Genomic DNA, 13256 nt, shown 5'->3' with positions numbered 1-13256 from the left:
TTGCATGCTGGGAAATTTGTTGTCTGCTAAAATGTCGTCTGCTGAATTTCTAAAATTAGCATTTTCTTCAAAAAAAATTCAAAGAATACTATCAGTATAGCAAACAGTTTGGATCCTGATGAGACGCCCTTGTTTTGTGGGGTCTCATCTGGATCCAAACTGTTTGCAAAGGCCTTTAAAATTCGGTTCCCGCACTGAAAGGGTTAGGAAGAGATGTTTTTTAAAGAAATAAAATCTTCAAAGCAGAAGAGTCGGCCCTGTTTAGCACGGGCTGATCTGGATTTACACTTAACACACATGAATTAAAAAAAGTTTTTCCAGAACGAGGCTTGATCATCAACTTTAGCAGACGGTAATCTGCAAACAGGGCGCAAACATGAAAAGGAGCGTAAACATTATCATTGAATAATGTCTCATGATAAAAATGAATGGATTTTGTATCACATTCCAGGAAAATTCTAAAGAATAGCAATTATTCTATGATAATGGTTTCTCAAGAGTAAGATATAGAATATAAAACACAACTTTATTTCTTTCCTGACAATTTAACTACCGCGTTATACAAGTAGTAGTAGAGCAATAAAGCATAATGTAAAATTAGAAATAAGATGGCGACACTTTCTGCTTTTATGATATTTTTTCTTTGAAGAAAGTCTCTTCTTAGCAAAAATCCAGTTTAGACGGAAAGTGTCGTCCTTGATTATCCTATGCGAACCATACAGGCGAATCTGGGACGACACTTTACGCACATGCATTAAACCCCCTTTTCAAAGAACGCAGCTCATTAAGTGTACTATCGGTACATTATATTTACCCTGATTTGTCTTTTCCTTGCTGCGTGCTTGACACAGCTGACCTGAACAGTTAAAAAAGTACATAACATTGTGTTTAACTGTTATCACTTAGAAACATATTTTGACGCATTTGTAGTCAGTTAAAGTTAAATTTAATTAACAAGCTTTCTTAATAGATTCAAGTTTTGAAGGCTTCATTTTGATCCCTTAGGTAGTGATGAGCAGCAAACAGCATAAAACCTGAACAGACTGCGAGTTACTCTCAGGCTGTTCTGATTTTATGCTGTTTGCACAGTGGGAAAAGGTTAAGGTACTGGTACTGATTTTGTCCCGCTTCATGCAAAAATGGGGCTTAGACATAACCTATCAGTGTAGCTCTAGATATATTATTTGATGGGAAGTCATTATGTGAGCTCATGAGGCCAGGAAACATGGTCTGGCTTAATATTGAACATGGTAGATACTGACCAAACTGCACATGGCATTAAACTGATTTTGCACAGATTTGCATATAAACAGACAAATTTGTGTGGCTCGAAAAAAACCTATTCCTTATCAGGGATGTTCACTTCAAAACTAATTATGCACAGCATTATTGTATGTTCATAAAAGGCTGCAATTAAGTTCCACTTCTGCAAAAACTAAAAAATATTGGGTATGCCAAACTCAATGTTAAACAAGCAAAATGAAGACAACACAAATGTGCATGAATACTCTGTTAATTGTAGTTGGCATGATACATGATGTAGCATATAAAAGAAAAATTATACTTCATAATGATGTGTACACAAAGTATAATATATGTATTTTATGCCAACCCAAAATATTTGTGTGCAGTAAATGGAAAACATTCTCATTATTGTCTGCATACATATCTGCACTCCTGACATTTATTTAGTTAAAACCTATTCATTTAAGCTTGATTGCATAGAAAGCCTATGGCTTATTTGAAACGCTCTCGAGTCCATTTCCTGGGACGAGAACCAGTACTTGGTGTCTATGGGGAAAATCTAAAGAACTATCCCACTATGGGGATGAAACGCATTACCTCCCGATCGCTAGGCGGACACCATATCCACTACACCACTGCAACCTCAAACATTTATTTGGGCCAGTCTCTGGGAAAACCAGGCTCAATTCATGTGCATAAAGCCTAATCAGGGATGACACTTTCAACCTAAAATAAGTTTTAATTTCTACTTCCTTTTCAAACAAACATTCCATAAAAGCGAAAAGTGTCATCACTGATTAGCCTGTGCTGAATGAACAGACTAATCTGGGACACAGGTAACGCACATGTATTAAGCCCAGGTTTTCCAGAGCACAGCTTGTTTATTGGTCACTAAACTCCAGCAAAGTGAGTCTGACTTTCAGACTTGATCCACAGTGAAATCTATATTAGGGTCAATACAAATATATAGTCATACTAAAATAAAATCCTTCAATGTAGGGTTCTTTAGCATTTATGTGGGCTTTCCTATTAGATAATCATAAACTTTCAGCTGCATACATCACACAGCATCTACTTTTTAAGATATTTTATGCAAATTTTTTTAACAAAACATAATATTATTTTAACAACCTGTGAATTAAAATCTTGTAAATTTGTGTGCATGCTTTTTTTTTAAGCCTCCACTATTAAAAAACAACTTGCAACAAGAAACCGTCGGAGACGGGTGATGCTCCCCAAAGGTTTTTTTGTCACAATATTGCACTATATATTCTGATAAAAGGAAACGTCTTGAGGGGCATAACTTTGGACAAAATGATACGATGGATGGTTTAGCAACTTAAAAATTTCAAAGGGCCATAACTCTCTTAATAAATCATCTAACCAGAACCCACAAATAACATGAGCATCTCCTCAACGTATTTAAGCTTCACAAAAAGCTTCATTGAATTCCAGTCAGTAGTTGGGGGGACAAGAATTGCACTATATGTACAGTTATGGAAAATTTCAAAGGGCCATAACTCTGTGAAAAAATCATCCGACCAGAACCTGCTGTTAATATGCACATCTCCTTTTGGTAGTGAAGCTTTCCATAAAGCTTTATTACTTCCCTTGGATTTTGTCCAATCCAACTGGGGGGGGGGGGGGAGAGGGGAGGTATGTAGACAGTCAGAAATGACCAAGTCAGACATCACTGACAACCAAGGCATGTGGTTTATCAAAGAGATCATAGCCAGAGTTCATCATGTATGTATGGACATAAGTCCACTGGTATTTAATGAAAACTAGCATTCACAAATTACAACAAGCATTCACAAATTAGAACAGGTAAGATATGATAATTATATCAAGAGATGTGTTCGTCAGAAACACAATGCCCCCTATTGCGCCGCTTTGAAATAAAATTGCTATTTATCATTTGGCCGGTAAAGAAATCATCTCCCTTTAAAGCTTATTACTTCCCTTGAATTTTGTCCAATCCAACCAGGGGGGGGGGGGGGGAGAGGGTCTCACAGTCAATTATGACCATGTCAGACATCACTGACAACCAAGGCCTGTGGTTTAAAAGAGATCATAGCCATTTTTTTTTATTTTTTTTTTTTTCAAAAAATAAAATAAAGATCGTAGCCAGAGTTTGAAAATAATTGTCTCTAACAAATCTCTATTTTTAGTAGCAAATAATTAAAAGCCACTACCGTGACTGTGATTGAGCACTCGAAATGTGCAGCTCCATGAGATACACAAGCATGCCAAATATATAAAGTGGCTATGTTCAATATTGAATAATTATCTCCCTTTTTAAAGCTTATTACTTCCCTTAAATTTGTATTTTTTACCGTAGACCGTAAAGGATGACCTTGATCTTGACCTTTTACCACAATGTGTTTGTCAGAAACACAATGCCGCCTACTGCGCTGCTTTGATTTATTTAACAAAAATATATACGTGGGCAGGTCAGATACATGTAACTACATGCATGTCCATTTAAAACTTATTACTTCCCTTGACTTTGTTTTTTCGACCCTAGACCTTGTAGGATGATGTTCACCTTGAAAAAGTTTTACCACTCAAAATGTGCAGCTCCATGAGATACACATGCATGGGAAATATCAAGGTGCTATCTTCAATATTTAACAAGTTGTGTTTGTGAAACACAATGTCCCCCTATATGATGTTTGACCTTGAAGGATGACCTTGACCTTGTGAAGGATGACCTTGACCTTTCACCACTGAAAATGTGCAGCTCCATGAGATACACATGCATGCCAAATATCAAGTTGCTATCTTCAATATTGCAAAAGTATTCATAAAATAAGTGATTTGGGCCACATATATTTGACCTCTGACCTTGAAGGATGACCTTGACCTTGACCTTTCACCACTCAAAATGTGCAGCTCCATGAGATGCACATGCATGCCAAATATCAAGTTGCTATCTTCAATATTGCAAAAGTATTTATAAAATAAGCGATTTTGGCCACATATATTTGACCTCTGACCTTGAAGGATGACCTTGACCTTGAACTTTCACCACTCAAAATGTGCAGCTTCATGAGAAACACATGCATGCCAAATATGAAGTTGCTATCTTCAATATAGCAAAAGTTATTGCAAAATGTTAAAGTTGGCGCAAACAGACCAACAGACAGACCAACAGACCAACAGACAGGGCAAAAACAATATGTCCCCCACTACTATAGTGGGGGACATAAAAAGTTATGGCCAATGTTAAGGTTTTAGCACGACGCCTATGGCGGACGGCGGACGATGAGCTGGCTATGACAATAGCTCGGGTTTTCTCCGAAAACAGCCTCGCTTAAAATTCCTTATGCTGGCAATGAAATATGAATGAGGATGCAATTCTTACCCCTTTGTGGCTCCCTGTTGTTGTTGCTGTTGTTGCTGTTGAGCGCTCACATTGGGGCTGCAAATTGCAGATAAGGACAGAGATGATAGTGGAACAGTGTACCACAAGACACATGCAATCTATGACAGGCCCATTCAATCTATGGCTAGAGGGGATGATTATGAATGGAGGAAAACATGCCAAGCAAACCTGCAAAACAATAGCCTGGGAACAATATGCACACACAAAGCTTGCCTTTCTTTTAAAACCCTAGCATAAAATATACACATTTAAAGCATGCTTTCACGTACATAGTGTAAAATAAAATACATGCATTGGTGTAAAGCAGGATTTTCTTGTAATAGCCAAGCACAATATGTATTTGTAATGGAAGCTTTTAATTTCATAGCCTACCATAAGATACACATGTAAAGCATGTTGTAAATTTTAGTCTTGTATTCAATATATGCTTAAAGTTTGCTTTTTATTTCACAGCCTATATTAAATGTTTACGTAAAGCTTGCTTTAATTTCATAACCTTGAATAAAATATAAATGTTATGCTTGCTTTTCATTTCTTTTCATTTTCATTTCATTTTCATTTCATTGCTTTCCTTTCATAGCCTAGAATAAAATATATATGTAATGTTTGCTTTTCATTTCCTTTTTAAGCATCAAATACAATCAATGTGTAAACTCCCTTTCCCTTTCATAGCATCAGCAATACAATTACAATTGAAGCTGGATTATTCAATCCTAGCATTGAATAAAATATATGCATGAAACATTACTTTAAAAGCCTTGCAATAAAATACAAAGATTATAAATGCAAGCTTAGTTCATAGAAATCTGAATATCACAAAGTGGGGAACAGCAATTCAATAACAAGAGCACCGCCTTGCGGGTGCAGACCGCTCATCTATTTTCTTTTTAAAGGTGAAGAGACACTCAATTTCAATCACAAAGGAGGGAGGGGTGGAGTGAAGAGGGGTGGAGGGGTGTATAGTGTGGGGGTGTGGACATTTATAACATTATCTTCCAAGAATGCGGAAAAAATGCAAAAAAAAAATTGGGGGGGATGGGGGGGGGGGGGGTATAGTGTGAGGGTGTGGTGGTCATTTGTGAGATGATCTTAAAAAAAAGAAAATTAGGGGGGAGCTGGGGGAGGGGATTCTTGTGTGCAATGGTTGGACGGTATTTCAAAAATAAAATAATAAAAATAAATATTTGTGTTTTTTAACCGTTTAAAAAAAATTGGAGGTGGGGTGGGTGGGGGGGTATAGTGTGAGGGTGTGGTGGTCATTTGTGAGATGATCTTAAAAAAAAAGAAAATTAGGGGGGAGCTGGGGGGAGGGGATTCTTGTGTGCAATGGTTGGACGGTATTTCAAAAATAAAATAATAAAAATAAATATTTGTGTTTTTTAACCGTTTAAAAAAAAATTGGGGGTGGGGTGGGTGGGGGAGTATAGTGTGAGGGTGTGGTGGTCATTTGTGAGATGATCTTAAAAAAAAAATTAGGGCGGGGGGATTTGGGGGGGGAGGGCACGGGGGATGGTTTGGGTGGAGTCTATTGTGGTATGTCAGGTAAGAGTAGTTTTGTCAAAGTATCAATCAAATCTAATCATAAATAAAGAAGTTATGGCAATTTTAGCAAAATTTAATAATTTTACCTTGAGAGTCAAGGTCATTCAAAGGTCAAGGTAAAATTCAACTTGCAAGGTACAGTAACCTCATGATAGCATGAAAGTATTTAAAGTTTGAAAGCAATAGCCTTGATACTTTAGAAGTAAAGTGGATCAAAACACAAAATTTAACCTTAAAGTCAAAGTTTCTAAGTCAAAAAAGGGCCATAATTCTGTAAAAATGACAACCAGAGTTATGCAACTTGTCCTTTTACTGTCCCCTTATGATAGTTTGCGAGTGTTTCTAGTATGAAAGCAATATCTATGATACTTTAGGGGTAAAGTGGACCAAAACACAAAACTTTAACAAATTTTCTATTTTTTTCTAAGTATCAAGGGCCCATAATTCCGTCCAAATGCCAGTCAGAGTTACATAACTTTGCCTGCACAGTCCCCTTATGATAGTTAATAAGTGTTGCAAGTATGAAAGCAATAGCTTTGATACTGTAGGAATAAAGTGGACCTAAACACAAAACTTAACCAAATTTTCAATTTTCTAAGTATAAAAAGGGCACATAATTCTATCAAAATGCCAGTCAGAGTTACATAACTTTGCCTGCACAGTCCCCTTATGATAGTTAGTAAGTGTTGCAAGTATGAAAGCAATAGCTTTGATACTTAAGGAATAAAATGGACCTAAACACAAAACTTAACCAAAATTTTCAATTTTCTAAGTATAAAAAGGGCACATAATTCTGTCAAAATGCACGCCAGAGTTATCTAACTTTGCCTGCCCAGTCCCCTCATGATAGTTAGTAAGTGTTCCAAGTTTGAATGCAATAGCATTGATACTTTCTGAGAAAAGTGGACCTAAACGCCAAACCTAACTGGACGCCGACGCCGACGCCAAGGTGATGACAATAGCTCATAATTTTTTTTCAAAAAATAGATGAGCTAAAAATGTTTGCTATATCGGCTGCTACACTTTTTGTTCACTAATTCTTGTTTAAGAAAAAGAGAACTACTAAATTTAAGTGTTTGTATACTAGAAGTCTGAAACTGATTCCTTCCTTATCTAAGACGAACACTTATGAATAGAATGTAAGCATACAAAACAACCCATCAAATATAACATCTATTTACAGTAATTTTTTGGATACACAAACAATAAGAATCAAATGTTACATCTCTCATAGGATAATATCATGTAAATTAAGAACAATCTAAATGTACTTGTGTATGGATCGCGAAATAAAATATTGGTTTTACTTACGGATTTAGCGTTATCATAATGTAAACACAATCAAAGCCCTGAATTATGTTTGATTAAATATATATTGTTAAAAGTAATCTAGCAAGAAATGCATGTACATATCAACAAGTTAGATATGTCATGATGTAAGCATCATAAAGTGATTCTTTGGATGTTTAACTGAACAAAAATCTCAAAACTTGCAAGAAATCTATTGACAGGAAAGTAAATATATATATTTAAATACAAAATAAAATGTGAAGTTATATAATATACAACCTAATTTAACTTTCCAATAATTGGATATACATATGCTACAGTATCTGCACCCTATATAATTAAATATGTAGGACAAAATATTAGATAAAGTAGACATATTTTACAGTGTATAATATTTGCTGAGTTAAGTTCTATTATACAAAATGAGCTTTTAAGGAAAATGTCTACTGAAATTTATATCATCATGTCTCTTCCAAAGAATGAAGAGGATAACTGTCATGAATACCAGTGATGAAGACTCCATATATATAATTGGTATTTATATTTCTCATTTACAAATATTAAATAAAAATAATAATAATTACAGCACAAAAGAAAGATGATCCAATTTGATGAATAATGGTAAAGAAGACTACCTATTGTAATTTATTTTGTCATCAACAAATATTAAATATTAATTACAATAATGAAACACAAATGCTGCATTGTTAAATATCTCAGTGTTAAATCAAAGGACTTCAATCTGTTACTAAAATTCTGACAAAACAAAACAGAGGTCTGACGTATCCAGTCACACAACATCACACGTATCCTACCCTGCCACTTCCTGCCAGCCTGGTCTAGCGCGCAGCACATCTAGTATAGTGTTTGTCATCGAACATTTGTACCGTATCTCCCTATCACTGCAAGCAAATAGTTAATGTTCATTCCATGTATGGTATTACAACAGATGACATTAACGGGCATTCAGATATACTGGCCAGTGCCTTTTATCTTATCTAGCAGTGGCCAAACAGACTTCTCTTATCCACTGACACAGTTTTCATTAAAAATATGTAGCGTTCACCAAGGCTCATCCAGATCTATGATTATTTGGGTCATTTGTACATGTATTTAAGAAATAATCAATGTGTAAGCGTTGGTTATTGCAGTTATAACCAACAGTTTGGAATTCCAATGCGTAGTAATTAAACGATGAGGGCGTAGCCAAAGTGGTTTGGTAACAAAAATGAAGCATCGGAACTGCAAACAATAAGTTGTTGGTTATTACCACAATAACCAATGCTTACACGTTGATTATTTCGATTCTAATACAATTTCATTAATAAGTTATTCGCAATTTAAAGGTTATAAATGAGAATTATATGAACCGAATATTCTCCACTTTTCTGCGAAAATGTGACGTGACCACAACAATGAAAATCAAATGACATCGTCTTCATTCATAAACAGTGCGCAGACAATCAAAGTGACGTCATACTAACAACTGTTGGTATATCGGGGTAATAACCCACAGTAAGCTCCCTTCTCATTCTAATGTGCATGCATGTGTGACTGTGGTAGATTAATTGCTAATTGAATTCTGCCAAAACCAAATTCATGGCACTCATCCTAAGGCTCTCAGTGAAAGCCTGACAAGTAATATTACAAACATGAAGAAACAGACCTTAACTTTATATGAGTAATTTGTATTCTCAATTAAGGCATTCTTCAAGTTACTACTAGTATATACATTGTAAGATTTGATCAGTAATTTTTGCTGTAACTGCTTTATTAAACTCTGTATACGAGACTCACTCAGTGAAAAAAGGGCTTAACGCATGTGGGTAAAGTGTGATCCCAGATGAGCCTGTGCAGTCCACACAGGCTAATCAGGGACGACACTTTCAGACTAAACTGGAATTTTTGCTAAGAAGAGACTTTCATTAAACAGAAAATATCATTAAAGCAGAAAATTGTGTCCCTGATTAGCCTGTGCGGACTGCACAGGCAAATCTTGGACGACACATTACGAACATGAATTCAACCCCCTTTTTACAGAGCACGGCCCATATGGAATAAGACCCATTTTCTCGTGACACTGCTCAGATGTAAGGCTCACCCTATAGGCCCTCTGTTGCGGTTACCCTTTGACTGCATGTAACCAGGAACCTGAAAATAAGCGAGACATTGTCATGAAATAAATGTCATTTCCATTTCAATCAAATATGGCAATACATGTTTTAAATAATAATAAAACAATACACAAATGTTTGCAACAATAATATGCTTTACAAAATAAGTGAAGACTCAATTTAATATTAAATCATTTTACTAAGGTTTGTAATAAAGAATAAAAGCCAAAAGAAATGGGCCGCACTGCATGAATAGGGGGTTTAATGCACATGAGTTAAGTGTCGTTCCAGATTAGCCTGTGCAGTACACACAGGCTAATCAGGGACAACACTTTCTGCCTAAACTAGATATTTGCAAAGAAGAGACTCTCTTTAAACAAAAAATATCATAAAAGTGGAAAGTGTCGTCGCTGATTTGCCTGTGCGGACTGCACATGCATTAAACCTTCTTTTCACAGACCATGGCTCAAATATCCCAGGTTCCAGCAGTATATGGGAGAAATGTCAAGGATGAGCCATTGGGCAACTTGTTTTTATATTCTTAAAAATAAAACGTAGCTGCCTAAAGTCACGAATTTCATCAATCACAAATTATATTTGAAAATTCTTCTTTGAGTACTTATTACAATTCTTTTAGAGCTAAAATAAACATAAAATTAACAATAATATTTGTAGCTTTAATAAATGTCTGTGAAAATAATTAAACATCTCGTTAGAATATTATATTTGACCGAGTATAGCAAAGTGAAGCTATGAGCTTAGCTAACCATTTTATAACATATTAAAAAACTGTATACAATTTTTAATTACATCAGTGTTTAATGAAATTATGATTATTTAATATTATTTATACTTACTCTATTGGGTTTTGACATTTTTTGAAGATGTCTATTTTACATTACCAATAAGAACTGGAAATCAGCACCTGAAAAAGATACATAGATGTTAAAACAACTGTGTACGAAAAAAATATGTATACATTATTATACAGTATATAATAATACATGTATTTAGTTCATTTGTGCCGGTTTCATGATCTCTGTGTATCATTGACATAGCTCTCATAACTCTACAAGCAAGCTCTTTGTTTATATATATATTTTTTGCAGAAGACAGTTACAATATCTGTACATATGGTTCCTCCAATGTTACGGTATCCTTAAAGTGACAGACAAAATATATCTCACTAATAAATTGTCTCTGTGATATTTTGATGCTATTCATGTCATTATTTAGATGAAGGTAAAATTACTGGTGTTAGTGAAATGTTTGTATAACCCCTGTATTTTAAAAGCAAACCTTTAAAATATATTCGGTGTAAATACAAACTATTGGACAAATTTAATAGACAGCTCAAAAAAAGAATGCTAGAAAAGTTGTTTGAAGTTTCTGCGGCATTTTAGGGATTAAAACTAACTTTCTGACCATGGTTGCCATGGTTTCCAACCCTGAATCTTTCAGAGCTTTATGTACAGAGAAGGTGGCAATAAGCTTGAGGGCACCAACTTTTTTCCATCCCTGCATCATGGTTAATTATCAAACTTGTCTGTCTTCACAACTGTTTGTTGGACTTATTGATGATCAATCAAAATAGGGTTTCTTGTCTGATTATGGTTGATTTGTTTGGAAATAAATAGTGGACACAACTTAAATTTTTATAATTTCTAAGATTGTCAGGGGGATAATGTGATCTACCTAAGTACAGACAGACTTACACATCAAATAAGCAAATAAGTTGAATTGATATCCCCTGCAAAATAAGCTTTGTTTATGGAATGGTGCAAATCCCATGATTTACAGTGGAATTAAGTGTATGGTAATAATTAATAGGTAATAATAAAGTGTATTGTCATTGTTTCTATGAATTGAAATTCTACTCATTGATATCTACACACTCATGAAATTTCATGTTGAAAACTTGTAGCACATTCCGAGATATAGCCTAGAATAAATACATCATAAAAAAAAAAAGAAAGGGCCAAAACTCTTCATTGAGAAAGTGCAGGGTTATGGTTTTTTGCACATGGCACTTCTTCCCATTGATATCTACACCCCCATGAAGTTTCATGTTGAAATGTTGTATCATATCTAAGATATAGCCCTTACAAATTCATCATACAAACAAGAGATGTGTTTGTCAAAAACACAATGCCCCCTATATTGCGCCGCTTTAAAATAATGTTTTTTTATTTTTTTACCTTTGACATTGAAGGATGACTTGACCTTAAACTTCCACTTCTCAAAATGTGCAGCTTCATGAGATACACATGCATGCCAAATATCAAGTTGCTATCTTCAATATTGCAAAAGTTATGGCCAACTTTAATTTTTTTTTTTCGGACAGATGGACAGACTGACATACATGTACTGACATACTGACGGACAGTTCAACTGCTATATGCCACCCTACCGGAGCATAAAAAAGGGCAATAAATTCTTATTAAAGAAAGCGCAGGGTTATGGTCCTTGTTCATGGCACTTCCCCTCATTGATATCCATACTCATTAAGTTTTATGTTAATATCTTATTTAGTTTCTGAGATATTGCCCAAAAAAGTTTTGTGATAGACGGACGGACGGACGAGACAGGCCCAACTCTATATCCCTCCGCCTTTGGCAGGGGATAACAAATTATAGAATGGCCTAAAGGCTAAACAAAAGATGTTGAAATCCTTTAAAACATAAAAAGTCACTTATTATATTTTCTGATAATTCGGAACATGTCTAGTCAGTATTGTAAAATCTGTATGCTGAAGATTTGTTTCGCTACTTCAATGGATGTACAACAATTGTTTGGGGTATTCTAGACCTTGGTTAGTTCAAAGAAAGTATATCGCTAAAAATAAAACTAGGTGAAGGGCATTACTTTTTTCTCGAAAATGTAGTCTCATCTTAGGGGTTTAATGCCTGATGTGCGGAAAGTGTCGTCCCAGATTAGCCTGTGTAGTCCGCACAGGCTAATCAGGGACGTCACTTTCTGCTTTTATGATATTTTCCATTTAAAGAAAGTCTCTTATTAGCAAAAATCTAATTAAGTGTTAAGTGTTGTCTCTTATAAGCCTCCACGGACTGCACAGGCTGATCTGGGACCACCCTTAAGTTATGCACACGTATAAAACCCTTTTGTCACAGAGCACGGCCTATATATATTCAGTTTTGTAAATACTTCAAATAAAAGAAAACTCATTCACAACAAATATATGGGAAGAAAGATACTTTGAATACATCAGCATTAAGTCTATATTAAATTAACAGTTTATTTTTAATTTAGGAAAAGCTAGTGTGAGCTGAAACTGCATGAAATGATTACTGGACTGACAAACTTACTTTCATAAACAGAGCTTTATTAAACATAGAATAATTCTATACTCCATTTAGTATAGCTCAATAAAGTTAAATTAAATACATGACGAGATAACAAGCACAAAACATGTGAGCCTGAACACCCAAAACAACTGAATAACTTTTTAAAAACAACACTTGATAGACGTTGGAGTTTTCTTTCTTTAAACAACTAAGATTATCATACACAAGAGTATGACTACAGATTAAACAACGCCTTTTTAATGAATATGAAATTACCAAAACATTGCCTGGATAATGAATATTGAGCTCATGTCGCGAAAACTTATTGCAACTTTGAAAGCATGATGTTATTTGCGGTAAGTGACTAAATTG

General features: G+C 34.9%; 2 protein-coding genes across 13 annotated transcripts in view; one reads left to right on the top strand and one right to left on the bottom strand.

The window, feature by feature from the left end:
• The window catches only part of LOC127845158 (probable tubulin polyglutamylase TTLL9), a 55600-nt gene that overhangs the window by 41650 nt on the left and 694 nt on the right, over nucleotides 1-13256 (bottom strand). For 7 of the 11 annotated variants that reach the window (XM_052375906.1, XM_052375905.1, XM_052375903.1 and 4 more), the window contains exons 2-6: nucleotides 10437-10504; nucleotides 9567-9616; nucleotides 8281-8367; nucleotides 4613-4669; nucleotides 815-856 (exon numbers count right to left, since the gene is read on the bottom strand). In XM_052375906.1, the coding sequence (XP_052231866.1) occupies nucleotides 815-856; nucleotides 4613-4669; nucleotides 8281-8367; nucleotides 9567-9616; nucleotides 10437-10454 (254 nt within the window). In that variant the 5' untranslated portion in view covers nucleotides 10455-10504. The remainder of the gene's footprint in view (nucleotides 1-814; nucleotides 857-4612; nucleotides 4670-8280; nucleotides 8368-9566; nucleotides 9617-10436; nucleotides 10505-13256) is intronic. The other 4 variants (XM_052375908.1, XM_052375912.1, XM_052375913.1 and 1 more) reach the window with 2 other exon arrangements.
• Nucleotides 11565-13256, top strand: part of LOC127845157 (sphingomyelin phosphodiesterase 3-like) — a 67145-nt gene continuing 65453 nt past the window's right edge. The window contains exon 1 of one of the 2 annotated variants that reach the window (XM_052375899.1): nucleotides 11565-13240. In XM_052375899.1, the coding sequence (XP_052231859.1) occupies nucleotides 13226-13240 (15 nt within the window). In that variant the 5' untranslated portion in view covers nucleotides 11565-13225. The remainder of the gene's footprint in view (nucleotides 13241-13256) is intronic. The other variant, XM_052375898.1, reaches the window with a different exon arrangement.

Source organism: Dreissena polymorpha, chromosome 9 (assembly GCF_020536995.1).
Source record: "Dreissena polymorpha isolate Duluth1 chromosome 9, UMN_Dpol_1.0, whole genome shotgun sequence".
In the NCBI taxonomy this organism is placed as follows: Eukaryota; Metazoa; Mollusca; class Bivalvia; order Myida; family Dreissenidae; genus Dreissena; species Dreissena polymorpha.
Note: the sequence above shows the minus strand (reverse complement) of the source record. Positions and strands in the feature narration are given on the sequence as shown.